General features: G+C 41.9%; 1 protein-coding gene across 1 annotated transcript in view; it reads left to right on the forward strand.

Annotated features, from left to right (window-relative positions):
* LOC309568957 (cell adhesion molecule CEACAM6-like) overlaps positions 1-26,861 on the forward strand; it is a 99,108-nt gene that overhangs the window by 22,612 nt on the left and 49,635 nt on the right. Inside the window, exons 2-4 of the mRNA XM_082274722.1 lie at positions 2,504-2,857; positions 21,576-21,848; positions 25,178-25,474. Of these exons, the coding sequence (XP_082130848.1) occupies positions 2,504-2,857; positions 21,576-21,848; positions 25,178-25,474 (924 nt within the window). The remainder of the gene's footprint in view (positions 1-2,503; positions 2,858-21,575; positions 21,849-25,177; positions 25,475-26,861) is intronic.

Below are 26,861 nucleotides of genomic sequence, written 5' to 3' on the forward strand. Positions count from 1 at the left end.
GAGGTTTTTTTTGGATATATATATATATATATATATATATATATATATATATATATCGTCCCCAAAAGCCCTTTTGAGGGCTGGTATTTGTGTAATTTTTTTTGTTCTGTGATATATATATATATTGTCCCCAAAAGCCCCTTTGAGGGCTGGTATTTGAGTATTTTTTTAATATATATATATATATATATATGTAGCATGTCCAGAACCAGAAAAAAAATTCATATAGGTGTAAAAGGGGTTCCCACCATCCCTGCTCTACTGAAAAATTATCTTTTTTTTCTGGTTCCGGACATGCTACAGAGCTGAAAATTCACAGGTACACTTTTTTAGACCCCCTAGACACTAAATCACACAAAAAAAGTTCTTAAAAATTGTCATTTTTGATAGAGAGACAATTATTGGAAAAAAAAAAAAAAAAAACTTAACAAAAAAAACATTTCTTTGGATTTATTGTTTGGGGGGTCTAAAAAGTGTATCTGTGAAGTTTCAGCTCTGTAGCATGTCCAGAACCAGGAAAAAAAGATCATATAGGTGTAAAAGGGGTTCCCACCATCCCTGCTCTACTGAAAAATTATCTTTTTTTCTGGTTCTGGACATGCTACAGAGCTGAAAATTCACAGGTACACTTTTTAGACCCCCTAGACACTAAATCACACAAAAAAAGTTCTTATAAATTGTCATTTTTGATAGAGAGCCAATTATTGGAAAACTTAAAAAAAAAAAAAACTTAAAAAAAAAAAAAATGTCTTTGGATTTATTGTCTGGGGGGTCTAAAAAGTGTACCTGTGAAGTTTCAGCTCTGTAGCATGTCCAGAACCAGAAAAAAAATAGAATTAGGGTTAGGGTTAGGGCTAGGGTTAGGGTTAGGGTTAGGGCTAGGGTTAGGGTCAGGGCTAAGGTTAGGGTTATTTTTAGTGCTTAGGGTTAGACGGTTAGGGTTAGAGGGGTAGGGGTAGGGCTACTAACTCTAACCCTAAGTATCTCACCGTAACCCTAACCCTAACACTAAACCTAACCCTAACCCTCTAACCTTAACCCTAACCCTCTAAGCCTAGCCATAAAAATAACCCTAACCCTAAACCTAACCCTAACCCTAACCCTAACCCTAACCCTAAGCCTAACCCTAGCCCTAATTCGTATTTTTTTCTGGTTCTGGACATGCTACAGAGCTGAAACTTCACAGGTACACTTTTTAGACCCCCCAGATGCTAAATCCAAAGAAATTTTTTATTTTTATTTTTTTTTTAATTTTTCCAATAATTGGCTCTCTATCAAAAAATTACAATTTTTAAGAACTTTTTTTTGTGTGATCCCTCTCCGGCATGCCACAGTCCAGGTGTTTGTCCCCTTGAAACAACTTTTCCATTACTATTGTGGCCAGAAAGAGTCCCTGTGGGTTTTAAAATTCGCCTGCCTATTAAAGTCTATGGCGGTTCGCAATGTTCGCCGGTTCGCGAACATTCGCCGATGTTCGCGTTCGCCGTTCGTGAACGGCGAATTTTATGTTCGCGACATCACTACACCCTAATCACCCCATGTGCATTAGTATTATCCAGGGGCGACACCAGGTGGGTCGTTGGGGGTGCCAGTGTCAGTGTAAATGCCTTGATTATATTAAAGGCTAGGTTCAACTTTAGAAAAACATTACACCCGTATATAGGGCGTAACGTAATATTCTCCTAATCAACTGCCTCCCACCACCAAAACCTCCTTCCTGTGACAGCGGGTGGCGTTCATATGTGTTTGAGCTTTGGGGTGCACACCCTAATGCAATAGTCTGTGCACACCTATGTGAGGGAGAGGATCGAGGCTTCGGGCGGCCGCATCGCTGGACCGTGGGACAGGTGAGTGTGTTTATTAAAAGTCAGCAGCTACAAAAAGTTTTAATGAACACAGAAAAGGCTGGAACTCCGCTTTAAGGACATAATGCAGTGCGTTTTTGATGATTTTGCCACCTTCCAGATGCGTTCCATATAGAAAAAATGCAACACATTCTACTTTTGTTGACTGCACTGGAATGCACTGCGTTGGTGTGAAATAGAGCCATTGGAATCCCTGTTAAATACTGTCCATGCATTTTTGATGCAGAATAAAAACGCACTGGACTGCAACTGGTGTGAACCAGCCCTTAGCCCAGAAAATGGGCTTTTTATTTTTTTACAGTTTTGGCTCCCATTGATTTCAGTAGGGTTCGGGTTTTGCATCCAAAGTTCTATAAACTTTGCTGAACTCTTCTCAAACAGAACCCAGGGCAGTTTAGCTCATCGCACCGAGCATCAGAGAGATCTGTACTGCCTGGACTTATTGTTTTCATTTTCACATTTTTATTTTCTAATGTGTTGAAATTACAGCTCAAGATTGGTTGACCAATAAGAACAGTGCAGACATATTTCTCTTTTCCCCTGGGAGATGTGAATGGACTGATTGCACTATCATTTTATATTGCTTTATATTTGATAAATACGATCACTGGTCTTCTTATCATCAATTTCTCTTGCAGTTCTCCTCGGTGTGTTGGTGGATGTGTCCAGTGGAATGATGAGTATTCAGCTGATCCCTCAGAATCCGGTCATCGGGGGATCTGTCACTCTGAGTGTTACTGGGATTACTGGGAGAATTCAGAGTGTTATTTGGTATAAAGGACTGAACACAAACAGAGATTATGAAATCCTTTCATATTTCCCTGGTGATCCGTCCCCACTAACTCCTGGACGTCTGTTCCATAGTAGGGTGACACCTTTCCCCAATGGATCTCTACAGATCTCCAACCTAAATAGAACTGATGAGGGATATTACACAGTGAAGATACAAACAGATAAAGCAACTGATATCTCTGTATACTTGACAATCTATGGTGAGTAATGTATCTGAAAATTGTCAGACAGATTTAACCTAAATGTATTTATTTCTTTTTCACTGGATTTATTTTATTGTAAAGAAATACAGGGTGAGGAACTAAAGTTTAACTACAAGGAAAAATTTGGATAGAGTGGTGAGAGGGTTAGAACCTCTGTCAGGATTTCATTGCAGTTTTGTCCCCCATACGGCTTGTTTAAACCTGCAGTGTGTGGGGGGTGGGGGCATTAAAAACACATAGTTAAACCATGATTTTAGCACCCGCCCCCAACCACCCCCTCCTAGGTTGCAAAGGCAGCAGACAGGGGTGCTCACGTGCCTCAATCATATTACTTTACTGTACGCCCACCCCAAAAATGATCCTCCTGTTGCGTTAGGCTGGCAGTACCACCGGTGGATGCGACCAGACTTGTATAAAGTACTCAAAATTTCTACTTGAGTAAAAGTACAAGTGCTCGATCAAAAAGTGACTTAAGTAGAAGTGGAAGTGCTCGCAGAAAAAGTTACTTAAGTGGAAGTACTAAAGTATTCAACATTTTTTTTACTTAAGTATTGCAAGTAGTTTTTTCAAAAAAATTGCTACTTAAGTACTAAAAGTAAAAGTACCAGTAGTTTTGAAAAAAAAAATTCTACTCAAGTACTGAAAGTAGAAGTAGAAGTACTGTGTTATGTAGTTATTAAAGAAAGAAGTCAAAAGTTTGAACATCATATTGTTTTTTATTACCGTATTTATCGGCGTATAACACGCGCCGGCGTATAACACGCACCCAATATTTGGAGAGAAATTTCAGGAAAAAAGCTTAAATTTAACATAAACAGCTTTGAACTCAGAACATTTTTTTTTTTTTTAAATCAAATGATATTTACCAGTGCCCATATATGCAGCCTCATCAGCAGTGTCCAACAATGCAGCCCATCAGCAGTGTCCATATATGCAGCCCACCAGCAGTGTCAATGAATGCAGCCCACCAAGTGTCCATACATGCAGCCCACCAAGTGTCCATATATGCAGCCCACCAAGTGTCCATACATGCAGCCCACCAAGTGTCCATACATGCAGCCCACCAAGTGTCCATATATGCAGCCCACCAAGTGTCCATACATGCAGCCCACCAAGTGTCCATATATGCAGCCCACCAAGTGTCCATACATGCAGCCCACCAAGTGTCCATATATGCAGCCCACCAAGTGTCCATATATGCAGCCCACCAAGTGTCCATACATGCAGCCCACCAAGTGTCCATACATGCAGCCCACCAAGTGTCCATACATGCAGCCCACCAAGTGTCCATACATGCAGCCCACCAAGTGTCCATACATGCAGCCCACCAAGTGTCCATATATGCAGCCTCGCAAGCGCAATGTCCAAATATGCAGCATCGCAAGCGCCATTGGAACTGACCTCATTTGTTTTTAAAAAGACTGGGAAGCAGCGCCGAGAGCAGAAGGGGCGGGCCGGGTCGAGAAGGAAGGACGAGCTGTCATAAGAGCAGAAGAGGCGGGCCGAGCCGAGGAGAAGAGAGAACGAGCGAGCGCAGTCATCGGAAGTCCCGCCTCCTCTGCCGAGACGTGTGACGTCTGTCATAGGCGGGACTTCCGATGACTACGCTCGCTCGTTCTCTCTTCTCCTCGGCTCGGCCCGCCTCTTCTGCTCTTATCACAGGCAGCTCGTCCTTCCTTCTCCTCGGCCTGGCCCGCCCCTTCTGCTCTCGGCGATGCTTCCTGGCCGTTTTTTTTTTTTAATATCGGCGTATAACACGGACTGCTGCTTTTTCCTCCATTTTTAGGAGGAAAAAGTGCGTGTTATACGCCGATAAATACGGTATTTCAAATGATTAACCTAAAGGACAATCACAATTCCTTATGGCCCGTACACACGATCCGAAAATCGGACGAAAAATAACGCTTTTGAAAAGATCGGACGATAATCTGATCGTTAGTACACAGCTTACGAGAGGCGATCACGACAGTTCGCCCGATATTTCCCGGTCGTGCAAGCATAAAAGTTTTGATCGTATTATAACACATCGTACGATAATCGTATTATCAGTATGTTGTTCGTCCGAAAAAAATGGTGAGCAGTAGACAACATTTCCCCTCACACGCTACAGTGTGGTTACGCATACCGGAAGCTTTTGAATCATCGTCCGAGAAAATTCGTATAGCGTAAGTAACCTCTACCATTTGCGAATATAATTGAGAGTTCCTAGCAACCAAACAAAAACGGACGGAGCGTCGTCCGATTTTCGGATCGTGTGTACTGGGCATTTGGCTGTAACTTTATGTAAACAAAAAACAGATAAAGTATGTCCCTTCCTTCCCCTTTTGAAGCATCCCTCCTTGTCTTCCCTGCCTGTTTTTTTTTCTCCACAGCTTATTGGTGTGCAAAATCATATATAAACCAATGTGATATACAACAATATATTCCAATAATGAAATAAAGGAAGAGTGTATGAAATCTAAGTCAATAAAAAGTTCAAAATATTGTGAATCTTCAAATATATATATGTGACAAAACAAGATGAATATAATTTCATATCTGCTGTTAATGGGAAAGAACCTCCCAACCAGGGCCGGCCTTAGGTGTTCAAGCGCCCTGTGCGAGCTGATCCTGTGGCGCCCCCACCAGCGCCCTGCACATTTTTTCTTGCACTTTTTTTGCACTTTTCTTTGACTTTTCTTTTTTATGATCACTACAAACTTAGCCCCCCTTACATTAAAGACCCCCCTTACATCAGAGACCCCCCAACGGAGCCCCCCTTACAACAGAAACCCCCCACAGAGGCCCCACTTACATCAGAGACCCCCACACAGAGCCCCCTTACATCAGAGACCCCCCACACAGAGCCCCCTTACACCAGAGACCCCCCACACAGAGCCCCCTTACATCAAAGACCCCCCACACAGCGCCCCCTTACATCAGAGACCCCCCACACAGAGCCCCCTTACATCAAAGACCCCCACACAAAGCCCCCTTTACATCAGAGACCCCCCACACAGAGCCCCCCTTACATCAGAGACCCCCCACACAAAGCCCCCTTACTTTAGAGACCCCTCACACAAAGCCCCCCTTACATCCAGAGACCCCAACACAGAGCCCCCTTACATCAGAGACCATCCCCACAGAACACCCCACGGAGCTCCCCCTACATCAGAGCCCCTCCACACAAAGCCCCCCTTACATCAGAGACCCCCCACACAGAGCCCCCTTACATCAGAGACCACCCACACAAAGCCCCCCCTTACATCAGAGACCCCCCCATGTTTCCCTTAACCAAGATGGCTGCCAGTGCCTTGATCGCACTGCACATGCGCACGTGCCTCTACTGCGCGGCCGCCGGAATCCCCGCCTCCCAGCGCTGAGACGTCAGTGAATGGAGACAAGGAGGGGAGGAGCGGAGTGGCCGAAGGCCGCCACACATGTCAGAGCGCCGAGAGGCGCATGTGGGAGCACTCCACGCCGGCCCAGCGGAAGCCTGGAGCGGAACAACGCTACCAAAATGGCCAGAGACCAGGTACCCATGAAAAAGGGGGGTATCTTTACCTTTGCCTTCCTATAGAAAAGGGGAGGGGAGGGGGGAAGGCAGAATAGGGAGGATAATTGAAAGAGTAGGAGAGAGCAGTAAGGAGGGAAACCAAACAAAAAAGAAAAAGGGAAAGGCAGAGAAAAGTAACGAGTAACGATGCAGCACAAAAAAAAAATATCGGAGTAGAAGTATCGAAATCATCGAAAAAATGTAGTGAAGTAAAAGTAGAAGTAGGAGAAAAAAATTCTACTCTAGGAAAGTACAGATACCGCATTTCGGTACTTAAGTACAGTACTTAAGTAGTTCTACTTCGTTACTATACATCTCTGGATGCGACCCAGTCAAGTAGACAGGGATGCGCTTCAAACACGTGCAATGCATATGGTTGTGACACACTGGTGTGGCATTTACGCCGTCACATCCTTGTCATCTGTTGAATGCCTCTGAAGATCGATCTGAATACAGATCGCTTTTCAGAGGTGCAGCAATTTAGGCGCAACTCTCCTGATCACCATGAAAAAAAAAAGTGTTGGCTTTAGATGAAAGTTTTTCATGCCAGTCACACTTTATTCACAGTGGCAAATCCCTAAAATCAATGGATTATATGGTGTTCAATGCCAATGTGGAAGTCAGCAAAAAATGTTCTTATTCTTCCAGACATTTAACATTTTTGAGGAAGAACCAGTGTTAGAGCCCATTCAGACTAGCGCGACACGACTTTGGGGGGCAACCTGTGAAGTCGCGTGCACCACTGTGCACCGCGACTTCGGCGCTACTTGCAGAGACTTCACATAATGGAAGTCTATGCAAGTCGCTCCGAGGTCGCCCCAAAGTAGTACAGGACCCTTTTTCTAAGTCGGAGCGACTTGTGTTGCTCCTATTAGAACAGGTCCTGTACTACTCAATGGACCGCGACATACCGCGACTTGTCAGGCTGACAAGTCACCTGACAAGTCGCGCTAATGTGAATGGGCTTTAAAGTGATTTTAAAGTCTCATTTTTTTTTGTTTTTTTTAAATAATAAACATGTTATACTTACCTCCTCTGTGCAGTTGGTTTTGCACAGAGCAGCCCAGATCCTCTTCTTCTCATTGCTTCTCCTGGCCCCTCCCTCCTATCGAGTGCCCCCACAGCAAGCAGTTTGCTATGGGGGCACCCGAGCCGAAATGCAGCTCCGTGTGTCCATTAAGACAGGGAGCTACGGTTTGGCCCTGCCCCCTCTCTCTCCTAATTGGCTAACTGACTTTAATTGACAGCAGCTGGAGCCAATGGCACCACGGCTGTGTCCCAACCAATCAGGAGGGAGAGTCCTGGAACAGCCAAGGGACTCGTGGACATCGCTGGAATTAATTGGGGCTCAGGTAAGTATTAGGGGGGCTGCTACACACAGAAGGTTTTTGATCTTAATGCAATCAAAATCTTTCTGACTTTATACCACCTTTAACCACTTGCCGTCTGCTCACTAGAGCTCTACTGCGGCAAAGTGGTTCGTTATCGTCTGGCGATGTAGACCTACATCGCCAGACACTACCCTTTTTCGGCGGCGCGCTCTTCCCGATCATCGGGGATCTAGTGTGGAAATCCACCCGCTTGTGTAAACAGAGCAGGAGGATCTCCTAAGTGACAGGCAGGGTCAGATTGCAGGGTTCAGCATAGCTGAACATGCGATCTGTCCCTGTGTCACTCAGTCACCTCCCCCCACACACGTTAGTAAGCACCAGGCATACATTAACCCCTCCCTCTCCAATAGAATTAACCCCTTCACTGCCAGTGTCATTTTTACAGTAACAGTGCATATTTATAGCACTGATTACTGTAGTCATGTCACTGGTAACCCCAAAAGTGTCAAAAATGTCAGTCAAGGGTCCGATCTGTCCGCCACAATGTCGCAGTCCCGCAAAAAAAAATCGCAGATCGCCGCCATTACTCGTTAAAAAAAAAACCACCAAAAATGACAGAAATCTTTCCCTTAGTTAGTAAACGCAATAACTTTTGCGCAAACCAATCAAAATACGCTTATTGTGATTTTTTTTTTACCAAACATAGGTAGCAGAAAACAAATTGGCCAAAAATTAAAAAAAAATTTGATTTTTACATTTTTTTGGGGGGGGAATTTCATATAAAAAATGTGAAAAATATTGTTATTTTTTCAAAATTTACACTCTTTTTTTGTTTATAGCGCAAAAATAAAAAATTGCACAGGTGATCAAATATCACCAAAAGAAAGCTCTGTTTGTGGGAAAAAAAGGACGTAAATTTCGTTTGGGTACGGCATCGCACGACCGCGCAATTGTCAGTTAAAGTCGCACAGCGCCGAATCGCAAAAAGTGGCCCAGACGTAAGACAGCAAAATCCTCCGGTGGTAAAGCGGTTAACCACTTCTGGACCATAAGGTTTTACCTCCTTAACAACCAGTCCATTTTTTGCAATTTGGCACTGTGTGACATTAACTGGCAATTACACGGTCATGCAATGCTGTGCCCAAACAAAATCTATGTCCTTTTTTCCCCCACAAATAGAGCTTTCTTTTGGTGGTATTTGATCACCTCTGCAGTTTTTATTTGTTGCGATATAAAGGAAAAAAGACCGAAATTTTTGAGAAAAATTACATTTTCTACTTTTTCTTATAAAAAAAAAACATCCAATAAACTAAATTTTTTTTCATACATTTAGGCAAAAATGTATTTAGCTACATGTCTTTGATAAAAAAAAAGCATATATTTATTGGTTTGCGCAAAAGTTATACCGTCTACAAACTGTGGTGTATATACTGGAATTTAAGCAGCTTTTACTTTTTGACTGCCTATCTCATTTCTTGAAGTGCTAAAATGGCAGGGCAGTACAACCCCCCCTCCCAAATGACCCTTTTTGGAAAGTAGACACCCCAAGGAATTTCTGAGAGGCATGTTGAGCCCATTGAATATTCAATTTTTTTGTCACAGGTGTTTGAAAAATGACTCTCACACCTGCCATGGGCATATGTGGAATTACACTCTGAAGTACATTCTGCTGCTTCTCCTGGGTACGGGGATAACCACATGTGCAGAGGCGTCGGGATCGGGGCTGACCGGGGCTATAGCTCCGAGTAGGCCTCCAAAAAGCCCCAGGTCTCATGGTGCTGGTCCTGAATTAATAGCCCTGAGTCAAGTCCAGGCCAGGCCGTAGGCAGGCCCAATCCGATCCGATCCTCCACTCCGCTGGCCCCGCCTCTCCTGCACTGGTTGCGCTAGTATCGCCTGCCGCTTGGCGTCTAGCAACCAGTGATGTCATCATCAACACCTGACAGCCAAGAGAGAGCGGGCCCCAGCATATAGAGCGGAGGAGGATTTAACCAATTCTGGACCGGAAGATTTTCCCCTTTAAAGACCAGGCCATATTTTGCGATTCGGCACTGCATTATTTTAACAGGTAATTGCGCGGTCGTGCGACGCTGTAACCAAATAAAATTGATGTCCTTTTTTTTTTCCACAAATAGAGATTTCTTTTGGTGGTATTTGATCATGATTGCGATTTTTATTTTTTGGGCTATAAACAAAAATAAAGCGACAATTCTGGAAAAAAAACAATATTTTTCACATTCTGCTATATAACATTCCCAAAAAAATTTAAAAATCTAAATTTTTTAACATTTTAGGCCAATTTGTTTTCTGCTACATATTTTTGGTAACAGAAAATCGCAATAAGCGTATTTTGATTGGTTTGCGCAAACATTATTGCGTCTACTAACTACAGGAAAGATTTATGTCATTTTTATTGTTTTTGTTTTTTTTACTAGTAATGGCAGCGATCGGCGACTGCAAAATTGCGGCGGACAGATCGGACCCCTAACTAACATTTTTTACACTTTTGGGGGGGACCAGTGACATTACTACAGTAATCAGTGCTAAACATATGCACTGTTACTGTAATAATGACACTGCTAGGAAAGGGGTTAACAGTGTGGGGGGGGGGGGGGTGTGGCTTATGGAATGACCATAGAGACCTGTGATCCTATATAGAAGGATCACAGTCGTTCTGTGATCATTCCAGAGAGAAGAACAGTCAGCTGTGTTTATAACAGCCGACTGTCGTTCTCTCTCAGCGGGGAACGATTGCAGGTGTCAGGTCTGGATTCTTTCCTGGGTGTACATAATATAAGTGGGTACTAATATTTATAGGTACATTTATTCCAAGGAATATCCGATTGCCTCTCAGGGGATCAGAAAGGAATTTTTTCCCCTGCTGTAGCAATTAGGACTTGCGACCTGCGGTAGCAATTGTGTATATGGGATTGTATGGTTGGGTTTTATTTATTTTTTATTGCTTGAGCTAGTTTGACTTGTGTCTTTTTTCATCCTAACTAACTGTATATTTTTACTCCCAGCATATTTTAAGCCTCTCAGCATTTATGTGCGGGAGACCCTAAAGTATATGTGAACCCTCACCTTGTAAAACAAACATTCAGTTTAGAATAGAAAGGCAAAACATTTGTGTATACATATAAAAAAACATTATAAATAATGTTTTTTCCAATTTTTGTAAGTGATCACATTCCCTTTGTTCTCAGCTGCATAAGGAGCTTAGGGATGAGAAACAGCAGCACACTAATCTTGCCAGTGAATGGCTGTAAGTGGCTGTAAGGGGGGGGGGGGGTGTCAGGACAAGTCTGATCATTAGAGGAGAGCAGGCTGAGTTCTAGCACAGCTAAGGCACTTTTCCACTGCAAGTACCGGCTCTGCTCTACTCGGCCCTTCTTAGCCCTGCTTTGCCCGGTTTGCTTTTCCACTGCTGGTACCGCATGGTACGGTGTTGGAACGGTTCGGTACAGTACGGTATGGTTTGCTTTTCCACTAAAGTAGTACTAAAGTTAAGTGGGTGGGATGTGGGTGGGATAACAACGGGGTGGTGGGATTCTCTGAGCAACCAGTGGCTAGTAGTGACTGCATGCAAAGGATTGTGGGATATGGTATGGTACCTCTTGGAACCACAATCGAGGTGGTACTGTATTTGAGAGCCGTACCGTTCGGTTCCATGCAGTGGAAAAGCGCTGCCATACCGAACCGTTCCTACACCGTACCATGAGGTACCAGCAGTGGAAAAGCACAAAAGCTAGCCGAACCGTTCAGTTCCATGCAGTGGAAAAGCGCCACTAGAGAACTGACCACGCTGTTTTCTCCTGCCTAGTGTGGTCATTTTTTTCATTGGGAAGCAGAGGGACTGGCAGGAACACCAGAAATTTCACACAAAGGAGGCAATACAAAGAGAACAGGATACTTTCTCACACGATTACATGGTATAATAGTAACATATCAAGAATATGAAATATTGGGTTTACATATTCCTTAGAGCAGAACTAAACCTTTGAATGAATGGCCATTACCATGAAACAGATTTCTGATGAGTATCTAGGACACTCACACACATTTGTATCTGTGCAATTAAAGGGGTGGAGCCAAGGTCTCAAAGATAAGCCTTCCCCTGAGGAGTTACTAAGAGTTATACAAGAAAAGGAAGGTGCCATGCCTAAACTGGCCAATGTACCCAGCAAGCCAACACCACATCCCTATTGATACATAGAACAAGAAAAAATAAAATGGTATCACTGTCCCTGCGGACTCTATTTGTGCCCCAGAGTGACCGCTGTGGGTGGGCGTGAACCAAGATGATGGGATTTTAAGGGTGAGGCTTGTGAGGGTATATGTTTAAGATAAATAATTCAAAAACAAGATAAAATAATGATTTTTATTACAAATTCATAAAATCAGTCACATACAGTGATACATCTTGATATCGCAAAGATACTTAAATGTATATAGAACCATTGAAAGGTGCTAGGGGTCACTCGTGTCCAACATGTTTCGCCGAGAGGCTTCTTCTGGGACAATACAGGAATGGTGACCTCTACTGGTTCTAAGTATGAATAACATACAGTCAGTTTACAAAAATATACCAAGTTAATTGCAATCAGATATAGAAATTACAGTGTAATAGGGCTCACCACAAGTTGTATTTAGAGCAAAGCAGCCATATCAGCGTCCGTGTATCAGGGATCATAACGATCCATCCAATGGCGGGCAATAACCCTGAACTACAAAGTCCAGCCAGACCTGATCCCGCTACTTTAACAGGAACCGGACCGAGCTCGGTCGAACGGGAGTAAATCTGAAAAAACCAGCATTCCATAAAGGAAGAAGCTAGTTACTAAAAATTCCACATGATACTAAAATCAGGTGTATATAGGTACATTACCCACGTTCTCCAATAGTAGGGCGATAGCAGTGAAAAGATCATGCTTAGGTTGTGAAAGAAAACAGGGAGCTACATAGAGTGATAAGGCAGAGAAATAAGAGGGGTTGATGAAACCAGGGGTGCATAGACACCATGTGAAGGATCTAGATGTAACATATAGTTATAGATCAGGTGCAGACCGATGGTAACCAAAAGAGGTTAAAAATGTGCAAAGTTAAGGCCCGTACACACGTACCGATCGTCGGCATACAAACGTCGGTGGACGAAGGATCTGCCGATTGTACGCGTGTTAGTATGGTGCCTCCGACAGATGTCTGCGCACAATCCGCGGACAAAAGTCTTTCGTGCAAACATGAAAATATTTGTATGCCGACACCAGAACGGACGATTGTTCGCCTGTCAGTACACAATTCGGCCGACAGACCGCAGATTTGCAAGACTGGGCATGCTCAGAAAATAGAAAACACAGGGAAAGTTAACCATTACATGACATCACTTCTGCAGTCGGCGGACAAAATTCTTGTGCTGTCCTTGTGCTGTCTTTGCACTTTTCAGCAGACACCGACATCCCGGGGAGAAAAGAGGAACATTTGTAAGCCGACCATCGGTACGTGTGTACGGGGCTTTACTGAGAGTGAACTAGAGGAAGTGTCCGATTAAAATCTACCCAAAGAGTGAGTATTTAGAGGAGAAGGTGGAAACACATGTAACCAGCAGAAACTGTGAAAGATAAATGCCATTATTGCCGTACAAATGGGAGATCGTTGTAGCGAAACTTACCTCATATGCTCCGGTTGATTGGTAACAGACAGCCGCGCCACTAGTCGTGGCCTGTCTGTGCCAAGTTCCGCTCGGCGTTATAAGCGCGGTCCCACCGGAAGTGATGAGGTACCTCATGACCTCCGACTGGTCACTTCCGGTGCGGGCGCCATCTAGCGGTCCCAATCAGAGCTGCACCGCAACAAAGAGGTACAGATGAGTGGGAACGCTGTACATCCGCTATCAAAAGAGAACGGACTCGGGGAAAGAATGTGGGAGGAGAAGAGTGGTGTAAATCTCAACAACCCCACCCCCGGCTTGGCGCCCGAGCCCCTGTCAAAAAAGAGATAAGCAGGAAAAGAGCCGGCACATTGGATTTTGTCGCGATTTGATCCCATATTGACACACGGACTCCGATCTCATAAAGCTACAAAAATAAGAGGGAAACAAAGGAAAAAAAAAAGGAGAAAAATATAAATATCATAAGGGAATATGTATAAATACTTTGCAGCACATGACCAATATGTACTGTGATTAATTAGTCATAAGCAACATATGATTATTGACATGGAAGGTATACAATAGTATCCTATCCTGAGTTCTGGCATCACAATGGATTCCTGTGATGTTAATACAGTATTACGGTTTGTCTAAATGCTGAATCAATAGGTACATGGACAATATAGACAATACAAAGCATGATCACATAAGGAGTTTCAGGAAGAACAGAGGGTGGGGAGTGTGTTTTTATTAGTCTTATGGTTACATATATGTAGTGGGCAATAATGCAGTCCTAGGTTCATTCCAAAAAAGGTTTAAATGATAAGGCCGTATTTAAACCTGGTGGCCTAGTGGCCTGTAATTTATAGATCCACTTTACTTCTGCCTTGAGAATTGCATTATCATAATTACCCCCTCTGGGGTTCTTCTTAATTGCTTCTAATACAATAAATTTAATAAAATGGGGGTCGAAATTATGATTTAGGCCTATATGCCTACAGATGGGTGTAGACATAAGTCCAGTGTCCATATAGTACAAATGGTCTTGGATGCGTTTCGCAAAGGGTCTAATTGTTTTCCCTACATAAAACGCCCCACAGAGGCATGTAGCTAAATAAACAACACCCTCAGTAAGGCAAGTAGCCCTAAACCTAGGTCTCAAAGTTCCTCCCCGAGGTAGAGGGGAGGTGTACCCCTCTTTTACCCAGGGGCATTCTGAGCATTGGCCACATTTATAAGTACCATAGCCCCCCATTGCTCCATGGTAATCTTCCTCCTTCTTTGGTTTGTAATGACTATGTACAAGTTTGTCTCTAAGTGAGGCAGATTTACGATAAACTATCTCTGGGTAGGGTTTAATGTATTTTGAGACCGTAATATCGTCTGCTAAGAAGTGCCAATTGTTATCCAAGATTTTACGTATGGTTTGATGTTGGGAGCTGTATTTGGTAACTAATTTAGTAGTATTTGAAGGTTTAGTCTGACGTGACCCAAAAATAAGCCTATCTCGTGGTTGGAGATTAGCTCTTTGATAAGCTTTTTTAAGTAATTTTTTGCTGTAGCCACGGACCAAGAGCCTTTGCTGTAGGGCCTTAGCTTCTTGTTTATAGTCATCATCCAGAAAGCAGTTGCGTCGTATTCTAAGATATTGTGAATACGGGATACTGCGTATTAGGGATCGCGGGTGACTACTAGTATAATGAAGTATAGTGTTTCCTGCCGTATTTTTACGGTATAAGGAAGTATAAATATTGCCCTCAGGTGTAAGATATATTGTGGTGTCAAGGAAGGCTATTTTTTGGGTATCATGTTGAACAGTGAATTTTAAATTATAATTATTGTAAGATATGAAGTCTATAAATTCCATAAGGGTGGACACCGAGCCCGTCCATACAACGATGACGTCGTCGATGTACCTGCGCCACAACGCTAGGTGGCGCAGGTACATCGAAGCGCCATCATTGGCGAATAGCTCCCTTTCCCACCCCCCCAGGTACAGGTTGGCATACGATGGGGCACAAGCAGTCCCCATCGCTACCCCCTGTACCTGGAGGTAAGTGGTTTCGCCGAATACAAAGATATTGGATCTGAGAATATGATTCAGTAGTTGAAGTGTAAAATCTGCCAACGCCCAAGTGCGATGGGTCTGTTCCTTAACAAAGGTGGTGATAACCTTGATACCTCTATTATGGGGGATACTAGAATAGAGGGCCTCAATGTCAAGGGTGACCAAAAGAGAGCCACCAGGGACACTGAGACCCTCCAGAACTCTCAGGAGCTCTAAAGTATCCCTGAGGTATGAGGGTAGGCCCATGACATGTGGGCGTAATTGGTCATCAACGAACCTACTGGAAGGTTCAGTGATAGAGCCGATGCCTGAAACAATTGGGCGCCCTGGAGGTGTTTCAAGGCTTTTATGTACTTTGGGTAACGCATAAAACGTTGGCAAGATTGGCCATTTAACGTTTAAATAGTCATACAGTTCTTGGTTAATCACATGAGACTGTAGGGCATTGAAGATTATAGATTTGAATTTACCCTTCATGATATCAACTTCCTTGATAGACACTGGTCTATACCATTCTTCATTTTTTAGAATATCGAGACACATGGTCTCGTACTGATGCCTGTCCATGACGACCACGTTGCCACCCTTATCCGAGGGTTTAATGACAACGAGGTCGTCATGGACAAGGTCATCTAAAGCAGTCCTTTGGGAGGCCGACAGGTTAGAGGCCCCAGGTAGGGGGGCCTCCAATCTGTCGATCTCCTTCTGGGTGTGCTTCACAAAAGCCCAGATAGCTGGGCAAGTTTGGAGATTGGGAAAACGTGTTGATCTGGATTTGAATTTATTTATTTCATCGCGTGATTCCTCCTCATCATCAGAAGAGGAATCAGACGATGAATAGTCTGGATGTTGTTTATTTTCCTCGATTAACTGCATCATTGTTTTGAGATTTCTAAAATCTTGGGCCTTGAATCCTTTGTATAGATCCTCGTCCCGTATATTGTTTTGACCTTTGTTTTTGTCAAAGATATATTTATATGTCAAATTCCTTGCAAACAAATGAAGGTCTTTGACCACTTCGAATTTGTTTATTTGTTGATCTGGACAGAAACTTAGGCCTAGTTGTAAAACTTCTTTCTCAGTTTGTGAGAGTGATCGGGAGGAAAGATTGATAATATCAAGAGGATTCTTTTTCTCCCCTTGATTGTATGTTGGTTGTTGAGTGGAATTTGACAGTCCATCCTTGATCCCAGCATGCAAAAGTGCTGCAGGGGCCAAAATAGGAGTGTCCCTGTGTGTGTGTCCTATTCCAGATTTATTGCTTGTCCTCTTATTACAAAGGTGTCTATGGGTCCTCTTCTTTCGTCTACCAGTTGCGTGGGAAGAGGGGTCCCTAAAGGGAATCCCTGGATTGTTTCATCATTGGTGGTTGTTGGCATTAACTCACTCTTGGAGGTTTTTGGAATAGCTCCCAGGTCTCTAATAACTCCCATAACTGGGGTTGTTTTGGCATTTGGTGTGGATTGTGGGGATAGATTGCGCTTCCTGTTAGGTTTATCCGTATCTCCTACCATATTTTGATGTTGATTGCCTTTATTACCTCGTTTCCCTGATTTACCACTGTTGCCCTGTCCCTGTCTGATTTGACCCCTCTGCGTTGATCGAGCTGATGAAGCCAAAGATACAAGAGATAATTCTGAGTCGGATGGATATTGATAACTTGTCTTGTCAGATAGTATTTTTTTGAGTTTTATTTTTGCGTGTATAGGTGGATTTTTGCCATTTATAGGCGTAGCCTCCCATAAAGGCCAACTTATCCTTGTAAAATTTCAAATCTTTTCTCATCAGAAGGGTTTTATTGAAACTCTCCAGGTGAGCCTGTAATTCGGATTCCCTTTTATTGTATTCTAAATGCTTGATAAGTGAGCGATTTCTTGTTTGCAAATTCTCAATATCCTTATCAATATCCATTAAATCCGACTTGTATTTATCTCTCAAAAGCTCCATCATGTTGGAGGTACATTGGGTTAAGTTTTTTTCCCATTTTTCTTTAAAGATTATATCATGCACCTCAAAGGAAGGAAAGATTTGTATACGTAATCCCATAGGATTAACGTTTTCTCTTATATATTTGTCAAAAAACCTGATGTGCCAACCGAGGTTGGATTTTCTTTCCATCAATCGTCTAATTTTCTGAAAAAACACCTCTATATCAATATCATTTGGGTTGGTGGTGGTACAATTTTTCTCGATATTATCTAGGAAATCCTCCCAGTTCTTTCCTCCTAGTTGTGCCATTTTTGCCATCATGGGAAAATGGAAACTAGTCCTAAGGAAGGAATTTACTACATATGAGAAAGATTAGAAAGAGAGGCTAGCAATATAATCTCAGATATTTAGATGTCCAGAGGGGGAGGGGGGGAGGGGAAAAGAAAGGGATCAGGAAAAACCAAAGTACCTAGATTACAGTCCAATTAAACATACCAATATAACCATTGATTGCCAAGTATACTGTCATAATATTAACTTAATTAGACATACATTGTTTGCTATTGTAATAAACAAATATAGTACAAATTAGAGAAAGGAATATATAACATTTTCTGAAAAGTTTATTTATCCAAACCAGTAGGCAATGGCAAGTGCAAAGCACTTCTGGGGTTTTGCACCCCTGTTTCAATCAATATACAAGAAAAGGAAGGTGCCATGCCTAAACTGGCCAATGTACCCAGCAAGCCAACACCACATCCCTATTGATACATAGAACAAGAAAAAATAAAATGGTATCACTGTCCCTGCGGACTCTATTTGTGCCCCAGAGTGACCGCTGTGGGTGGGCGTGAACCAAGATGATGGGATTTTAAGGGTGAGGCTTGTGAGGGTATATGTTTAAGATAAATAATTCAAAAACAAGATAAAATAATGATTTTTATTACAAATTCATAAAAACAGTCACATACAGTGATACATCTTGATATCGCAAAGATACTTAAATGTATATAGAACCATTGAAAGGTGCTAGGGGTCACTCGTGTCCAACATGTTTCGCCGAGAGGCTTCTACTGGGACAATACAGGAATGGTGACCTCTACTGGTTCTAAGTATGAATAACATACAGTCAGTTTACAAAAATATACCAAGTTAATTACAATCAGATATAGAAATTACAGTGTAATAGGGCTCACCACAAGTTGTATTTAGAGCAAAGCAGCCATATCAGCGTCCGTGTATCAGGGATCATAACGATCCATCCAATGGCGGGCAATAACCCTGAACTACAAAGTCCAGCCAGACCTGATCCCGCTACTTTAACAGGAACCGGACCGAGCTCGGTCGAACGGGAGTAAATCTGAAAAAACCAGCATTCCATAAAGGAAGAAGCTAGTTACTAAAAATTCCACATGATACTAAAATCAGGTGTATATAGGTACATTACCCACGTTCTCCAATAGTAGGGCGATAGCAGTGAAAAGATCATGCTTAGGTTGTGAAAGAAAACAGGGAGCTACATAGAGTGATAAGGCAGAGAAATAAGAGGGGTCGATGAAACCAGGGGTGCATAGACACCATGTGAAGGATCTAGATGTAACATATAGTTATAGATCAGGTGCAGACCGATGGTAACCAAAAGAGGTTAAAAATGTGCAAAGTTACTGAGAGTGAACTAGAGGAAGTGTCCGATTAAAATCTACCCAAAGAGTGAGTATTTAGAGGAGAAGGTGGAAACACATGTAACCAGCAGAAACTGTGAAAGATAAATGCCATTATTGCCGTACAAATGGGAGATCGTTGTAGCGAAACTTACCTCATATGCTCCGGTTGATTGGTAACAGACAGCCGCGCCACTAGTCGTGGCCTGTCTGTGCCAAGTTCCGCTCGGCGTTATAAGCGCGGTCCCACCGGAAGTGATGAGGTACCTCATGACCTCCGACTGGTCACTTCCGGTGCGGGCGCCATCTAGCGGTCCCAATCAGAGCTGCACCGCAACAAAGAGGTACAGATGAGTGGGAACGCTGTACATCCGCTATCAAAAGAGAACGGACTCGGGGAAAGAATGTGGGAGGAGAAGAGTGGTGTAAATCTCAACAACCCCACCCCCGGCTTGGCGCCCGAGCCCCTGTCAAAAAAGAGATAAGCAGGAAAAGAGCCGGCACATTGGATTTAGTCGCGATTTGATCCCATATTGACACACGGACTCCGATCTCATAAAGCTACAAAAATAAGAGGGAAACAAAGAAAAAAAAAAAGGAGAAAAATATAAATATCATAAGGGAATATGTATAAATACTTTGCAGCACATGACCAATATGTACTGTGATTAATTAGTCATAAGCAACATATGATTATTGACATGGAAGGTATACAATAGTATCCTATCCTGAGTTCTGGCATCACAATGGATTCCTGTGATGTTAATACAGTATTACGGTTTGTCTAAATGCTGAATCAATAGGTACATGGACAATATAGACAATACAAAGCATGATCACATAAGGAGTTTCAGGAAGAACAGAGGGTGGGGAGTGTGTTTTTATTAGTCTTATGGTTACATATATGTAGTGGGCAATAATGCAGTCCTAGGTTCATTCCAAAAAAGGTTTAAATGATAAGGCCGTATTTAAACCTGGTGGCCTAGTGGCCTGTAATTTATAGATCCACTTTACTTCTGCCTTGAGAATTGCATTATCATAATTACCCCCTCTGGGGTTCTTCTTAATTGCTTCTAATACAATAAATTTAATAAAATGGGGGTCGAAATTATGATTTAGGCCTATATGCCTACAGATGGGTGTAGACATAAGTCCAGTGTCCATATAGTACAAATGGTCTTGGATGCGTTTCGCAAAGGGTCTAATTGTTTTCCCTACATAAAACGCCCCACAGAGGCATGTAGCTAAATAAACAACACCCTCAGTAAGGCAAGTAGCCCTAAACCTAGGTCTCAAAGTTCCTCCCCGAGGTAGAGGGGAGGTGTACCCCTCTTTTACCCAGGGGCATTCTGAGCATTGGCCACATTTATAAGTACCATAGCCCCCCATTGCTCCATGGTAATCTTCCTCCTTCTTTGGTTTGTAATGACTATGTACAAGTTTGTCTCTAAGTGAGGCAGATTTACGATAAACTATCTCTGGGTAGGGTTTAATGTATTTTGAGACCGTAATATCGTCTGCTAAGAAGTGCCAATTGTTATCCAAGATTTTACGTATGGTTTGATGTTGGGAGCTGTATTTGGTAACTAATTTAGTAGTATTTGAAGGTTTAGTCTGACGTGACCCAAAAATAAGCCTATCTCGTGGTTGGAGATTAGCTCTTTGATAAGCTTTTTTAAGTAATTTTTTGCTGTAGCCACGGACCAAGAGCCTTTGCTGTAGGGCCTTAGCTTCTTGTTTATAGTCATCATCCAGAAAGCAGTTGCGTCGTATTCTAAGATATTGTGAATACGGGATACTGCGTATTAGGGATCGCGGGTGACTACTAGTATAATGAAGTATAGTGTTTCCTGCCGTATTTTTACGGTATAAGGAAGTATAAATATTGCCCTCAGGTGTAAGATATATTGTGGTGTCAAGGAAGGCTATTTTTTGGGTATCATGTTGAACAGTGAATTTTAAATTATAATTATTGTAATTAACTTGGTATATTTTTGTAAACTGACTGTATGTTATTCATACTTAGAACCAGTAGAGGTCACCATTCCTGTATTGTCCCAGAAGAAGCCTCTCGGCGAAACATGTTGGACACGAGTGACCCCTAGCACCTTTCAATGGTTCTATATACATTTAAGTATCTTTGCGATATCAAGATGTATCACTGTATGTGACTGTTTTTATGAATTTGTAATAAAAATCATTATTTTATCTTGTTTTTGAATTATTTATCTTAAACATATACCCTCACAAGCCTCACCCTTAAAATCCCATCATCTTGGTTCACGCCCACCCACAGCGGTCACTCTGGGGCACAAATAGAGTCCGCAGGGACAGTGATACCATTTTATTTTTTCTTGTTCCGAGTTACTAAGAGTTGTTAGAAGTCAGAGAGCTGACCATCTAGTTTGAACCACACAAAAGAGAGATAAAAATGATTGTTTTGTTTTTTTGACAAAAATTCTGTTTGTGGGATTTAATAATTGTGTATTTTCACCAGAATGGCCTTCATGTAGTCTAACTGTTCACATTTTCCTCTCTCTACAGACATGGTTGGTAAACCTACAATCACAATCTCCACCTCACTTCCCAAAGAAAATGATAGCGTCACCCTCAACTGTAACTCTACTAATGCAGAGTGGATAGTATGGAGCAGGGTCCCCTCTGGGGTGGATCTCCCCTCTGGGGCCACTCTATCTTCAGATAACAGAACTCTCTCCTTCAAGAAGATCACCCGTTCAGACTCAGGAGATTATAGATGTGAGGCTAGTAACCCTGTCAGTAAGAAGAACAGTGATCCCATCACAATAATCGTAGCACGTAAGTAGCCAAGACTGTTGTACTAACAGTAAATCAAAAATTATACTAATTCTTATCATGTCGGCCAATGATTTTTGAATAGTGGGATGTTGGGCCAGAAAACCATTTGGGTTTTTACTGCTATTTGTTGCTCTGTTTGGGATATGTATCCTGACTTGCTGTACTGCTGACAACATTTTACTAGACAGGAAGTGATGGTAGGTCTCCAACAGTGACACAGGCAGAAGTAAAATTGGTGTTCTGTTAGTTGGGAGACAGATCTTCATTTATTTCTGTCTGTGTTCCTAATACAGACCCCCCTCACCACCACCACCACCACCATCATCACCACCACTCATCCTGCTATTAAATTCCTTTTTAATATTTATCTCACCCATCCATTCATGTCTCCATGGTTTAGTTTTCCTAGAAATAACTTTGAATAACACCCCCTAGAATTTCTGGCCTGAGGCATGCAGGGAGGAAGATGTGCTTAGCTGAGAAGACTCCTCATCTCCTTAAGATACCTGGGATGTATGACATCATTTGCCTAAGCCAAAAACCAGGAAGTAACTAAAGAAATGTAAAAAGAGTTTAAAACAAGAAATATAATATAATAAATAAATATAATATGGATAACGGCAGAGATCATACCGCAACTCAACTGAGAAGAGATTCTTTGTAGTGCGATTTAAGCCTATTCATTTTGTATTGGCTCAAATCGCACTGCAAAGCTATCAGTTTCAGGTATCGGAGCTAATGCTTAGTATCGGCACTGATACTGATACCTGTATCGGTGCAATCCTAATCTAGAGTGTTCCAAACAGCACCAACCTAATGAAAGGACTCCATGGGGCTCAAACTGCCATTAACTTAAATCTCAACTCCGGGCTGCTGCCCCCCCGCCCCACTGCAAGATTTCAATGCCTGTTTAGGCATCTGCGTTTCAAATGCTGAGGCCGGGATTTTCAGTCTTCCATAGCAAATAAAGTAAATTCTGTCAATCCATAGCAAATAAAGCCTGCAACTCGGTGTACTCTTCTTGTAAGACTTTATTGGTAACATAAAGTCCTGGAGGAAGATTGTAATAGCTGGAGGAAGATTGTAATAGCTGAAATGCATTATTTCTGTAGATTGTGTCATCTTATATGTAGCCTACAAAGTCTAACAAGAAGAGTACATCAAGCTGCCAGCTTTATATGCTATGGATTGACTGAATTTACTTTATTTGCTATGGGGGACTGAAAATCCCGGCCTCAGCATTTCACACACAAATGCCTAAACAGGCAAAGAACAAAGGTAAAATACTAGCGCTCAGGGCTTTGGCTGAATACATTTAAAGCGGAGTTCCGCTCCCCCCTCCAAAATTTAAAAGTCAGCAAATACACATACTGTAGCCGCGGACTTTTAATATTAGGACATTTACCTGTCCTGGAGTCCAGCGATGTTGGCACTTACCTGTCCTGGAGTTCAGCGATGTTGGGTGCTGCTGCCGCTATTGGCGGTAAGGGAACCTGGGCGGGTCCCTACGGCACATGCGCGAAGCGTGCTGCGCATTTGGATTGGCTCGGCGGCGGTGGAAGGAGGAGGATGCCAAACTTGCGAGAGACGGCGACGCAGCGCCGTATCCCAGAAGTGGGGAAGGGTAAATGTGGCACCGGAGGGGGTTGAGGAAGCAAATGAGCGGAAGTTCCAATTTTGGGTGGAACTTCACTTTAATGTCTATAACAATGTCCATAAAACAGACTGAGGTAGAAGAGAAGTGGTCAGACACTAGGGCGATAGCTCTCCTCCAAAGAGTGAAGACGGATCTAGATCGGCTTAAAAATAAACACAGGAGAGCACCTCTAAGAGTAGCAGTTTAATGCTATAAAAAGGCAATCAGCCAAATATACACTCACATAAACAAAGGGATAAAAGTTCTTAGTGAATGTGACGATCCAGCAGATGAAGGAAAAGGCATCCAAGCCTGGGGTACACAGATGTCTTCCTGCGCCGGAGTCCAGCCGGTGAGTGTAGTGTAAACCCAGAAGCAAGTCGGATGGAGAGCAACGTGGGCCGCAACACCGGCTGGCGTGTGACGTCACCGGAGAGGGAAAAACACAACGCGTTTCTGAGCATGCGAAGAGCTCGTACAGAGCATGCACGCTCCTTTCTCAAGTGCGGATGGGACATGGAAGAGCCGGGTTAATATAGTGGAGTAGATTGGTGCGTAAAAAAAGTAAATACACAAATATGGGATCTTAGGAGTACATAGTGGATGGTATATAAGTACAATTATGAGCAACAAAAATGTAAACTAAAGAAAAGGGGGATAGATGAAAATTTTTTAATAATAAAATAAAGATAAAAATAAAAAGAGAATAAAATGAAAAAGGAACGAAAGGTTAGATATAGTGGTGAGGCAAAGTGCATATGATTGAACACTATATATAAAAAAAATAATTAAAAACCAATAATTAAAAATTATTATAACTAAATATTCTAATGTTCTAAAAATAAAAAAATAAATATTTTATAAAATGGCCTGATGTACTAGCAAAAATAATAATGAAGAAAAAAAGGACAAGAAATCAAAAAATCTAAAAATCTCTCAGGAGGGATGCAAATTAATGTACATACCTCCAGAGAAGATATAAAAGAAAAAGAAAAGATGGCAATGAAAGGGACCATATATTAACCACTTGTGGACCGGAAGATTTTCCCCCTTAATGACCAGGCCATATTTTCCGATTCGGCACTGCATTACTTTAACGGACAATTGTGCGGTCGTGCGATGATGTACCCAAATACTTTAGTGCTACTTTAGTGGAAAAGCAAACCATACCAAACTGTAACGAACTGTTCCAACACTGTACCATGCGATACCATGCAGTGGAAAACCAAACCGGGCCAAGCAGGGCCGAGTAGAGCTGAGCCGGTACTTGCAGTGGGAAAGTGCCATAACTGTAACTTGCAGTTTTGCAAACAGGTGCAACATTAGAAACAATAATGTAAATGCCTCATTTGGGTTCAGAGGTGACATTAGGAGGTCCAATAGACCTTTGATGTCTCCATACAGTATAACTAAAGGTAAAATGTATTTATAGTTTTGTATAGTGCGGAGAGGGATTAGAGCACCTGTCAGTTTTTTTCGGGCTGTAGTGTACCCGCTAGGGAGATTCACCCCGTCTATTTTCCTGTGTTTACCATTATCACTCAAAGTGAAAGAAAATCCAAACTTTAGGGTTGTCACCAGTTGTCACCAGTGTTAGGGAAGAAATCTTCTAAATATTTTTGTACCACTTAGTCAAAATTGTTTTATCTCGTTATGCCCTTTTATTCTGACTCTGAATTTTTTTATATTGCAGATGGCCCAGAAAATGTGAAAGTAAAAGCCATGCGGTCATTTCCCTATTCTTTAACTTCATTAGAATGTTCAGCTGATTCTTACCCCCCACCCACTTACCATTGGAGGCTAAATGGGACAGATATAGAAAACCAGCAGAGAGAACTTCAGGTAGATAAAAACAAAGCTGAGAATGAGGGGACTTACACATGTGTGGCCAATAACTCAGTGACACGACTTACTGCCATGGGATCCATATATGTGAATGCAACTTTCGGTAAGTATAAAAAATTATCGACAATTAAAGCAGAATTCTATCTCTAAAGCCTTTAGGTACAAAATATTTGGTGCCCAAAGTAACACCCCTGTTCTCTAATTATTTTTTATTTTATATTTTGTATAAATTGTCTTAACCTAGCTTTACAGTGTATCTAATGCCAAAGCTTTAAATTTGTATTGTGGATAGAGTGGTAAAGCTTTACAACATCTGTTAGGGTTTTATTGCTGTCTGTGTCCCCCTTTAGGGAGATTAGCCATCTCTAGACATGTGCGGTTCGTTTTGTTCCGAATAGATATTCAGACAAATTTTTTGTTATTCAGAGATTTGGACATGTGGCGAAGTTTACCGAATGCTCCAAATAAGGAAACCAAATTTGTCAGAATTTCCGAAATTCGTCCAAATTTCCAAAATTCCATCTGAAATTTGAATCTAATTTTAAATTGAATTTGAACTGTAAACATATTTCTGAAATCAAAGACTGTGTGTGTTATTAGAGTATTATTTCGAAATAATGCTGTTTTTGTTAAGCCAAAGGTGATTTAAAGGGTCATTGTAATCATTTGATGAAGATTTTTATTTTGTTTGTTCACTTTGCCACATTCGAATTTAAAAAAAAAAAAATCAAATAAAAAATTCTCAATTCAACCGATTTGAAATTTATCGATTTGAACGTTTCAAAATGAAAAAAAAAACAGTAAATTCAAATTTGAAAAAAACATAAAACGAATTCCGAATATGAATCCCGAATACAAATTGAACGAATCAACCAAAATTAATGAAAACGAAATAACTAGTTTCCTAAATCTAAACTAAATGAAACACATTTTTTCGTCATGCACATGTGTAGCCGTCTCTATTCGATCTGGTGACCATTGTTACTAAAAGTAAAAGGGAGGGTAAAATCAAAATTGGGAGTTGCCACCGGAAGAGGAATAGAAGGACAATCTTGCAATGGTGACACCTATTCTGGTCACCTTACTTTGGAGACATTCTCTCTCACTTCCTGCTGTGGCTATGATATAAAACATGAAAGGAAATCTCCCTAATTGGGAAATTAAAAAAAAAAATACAACAATTTCCTACTCTACCTAAAAATGGAAAAAATTGGAGTTTAGGTATACTTGAAGGGAAAGTTTAATTGGAAAAAAGACAAACCATATAAAGTGCTGCGCAAACTGTTGGTGCTAAATAAATCCTGTATAATAATAATAATACCGTATTTTCCAGCGTATAAGATGACTTTTTAACCCCTGGAAATCTTCTCAAAAGTCAGGGGTCATCTTATACGCCGGGTGTCTCTTATATGCCGAAACTGGAGAATATGCGGTGGAGGGGGAGCTCAAAGACATTCGCGGTATGCCCGGGGTATGGAAAAAAGAGAGAGAGAGCGGCGATGTGACCAGATGTGTCGGGAAAACATGCCTCT

Source organism: Pelophylax lessonae, assembly GCF_965119305.1.
Source record: "Pelophylax lessonae genome assembly, chromosome: 12".
Lineage (NCBI taxonomy): Eukaryota > Metazoa > Chordata > Amphibia > Anura > Ranidae > Pelophylax > Pelophylax lessonae.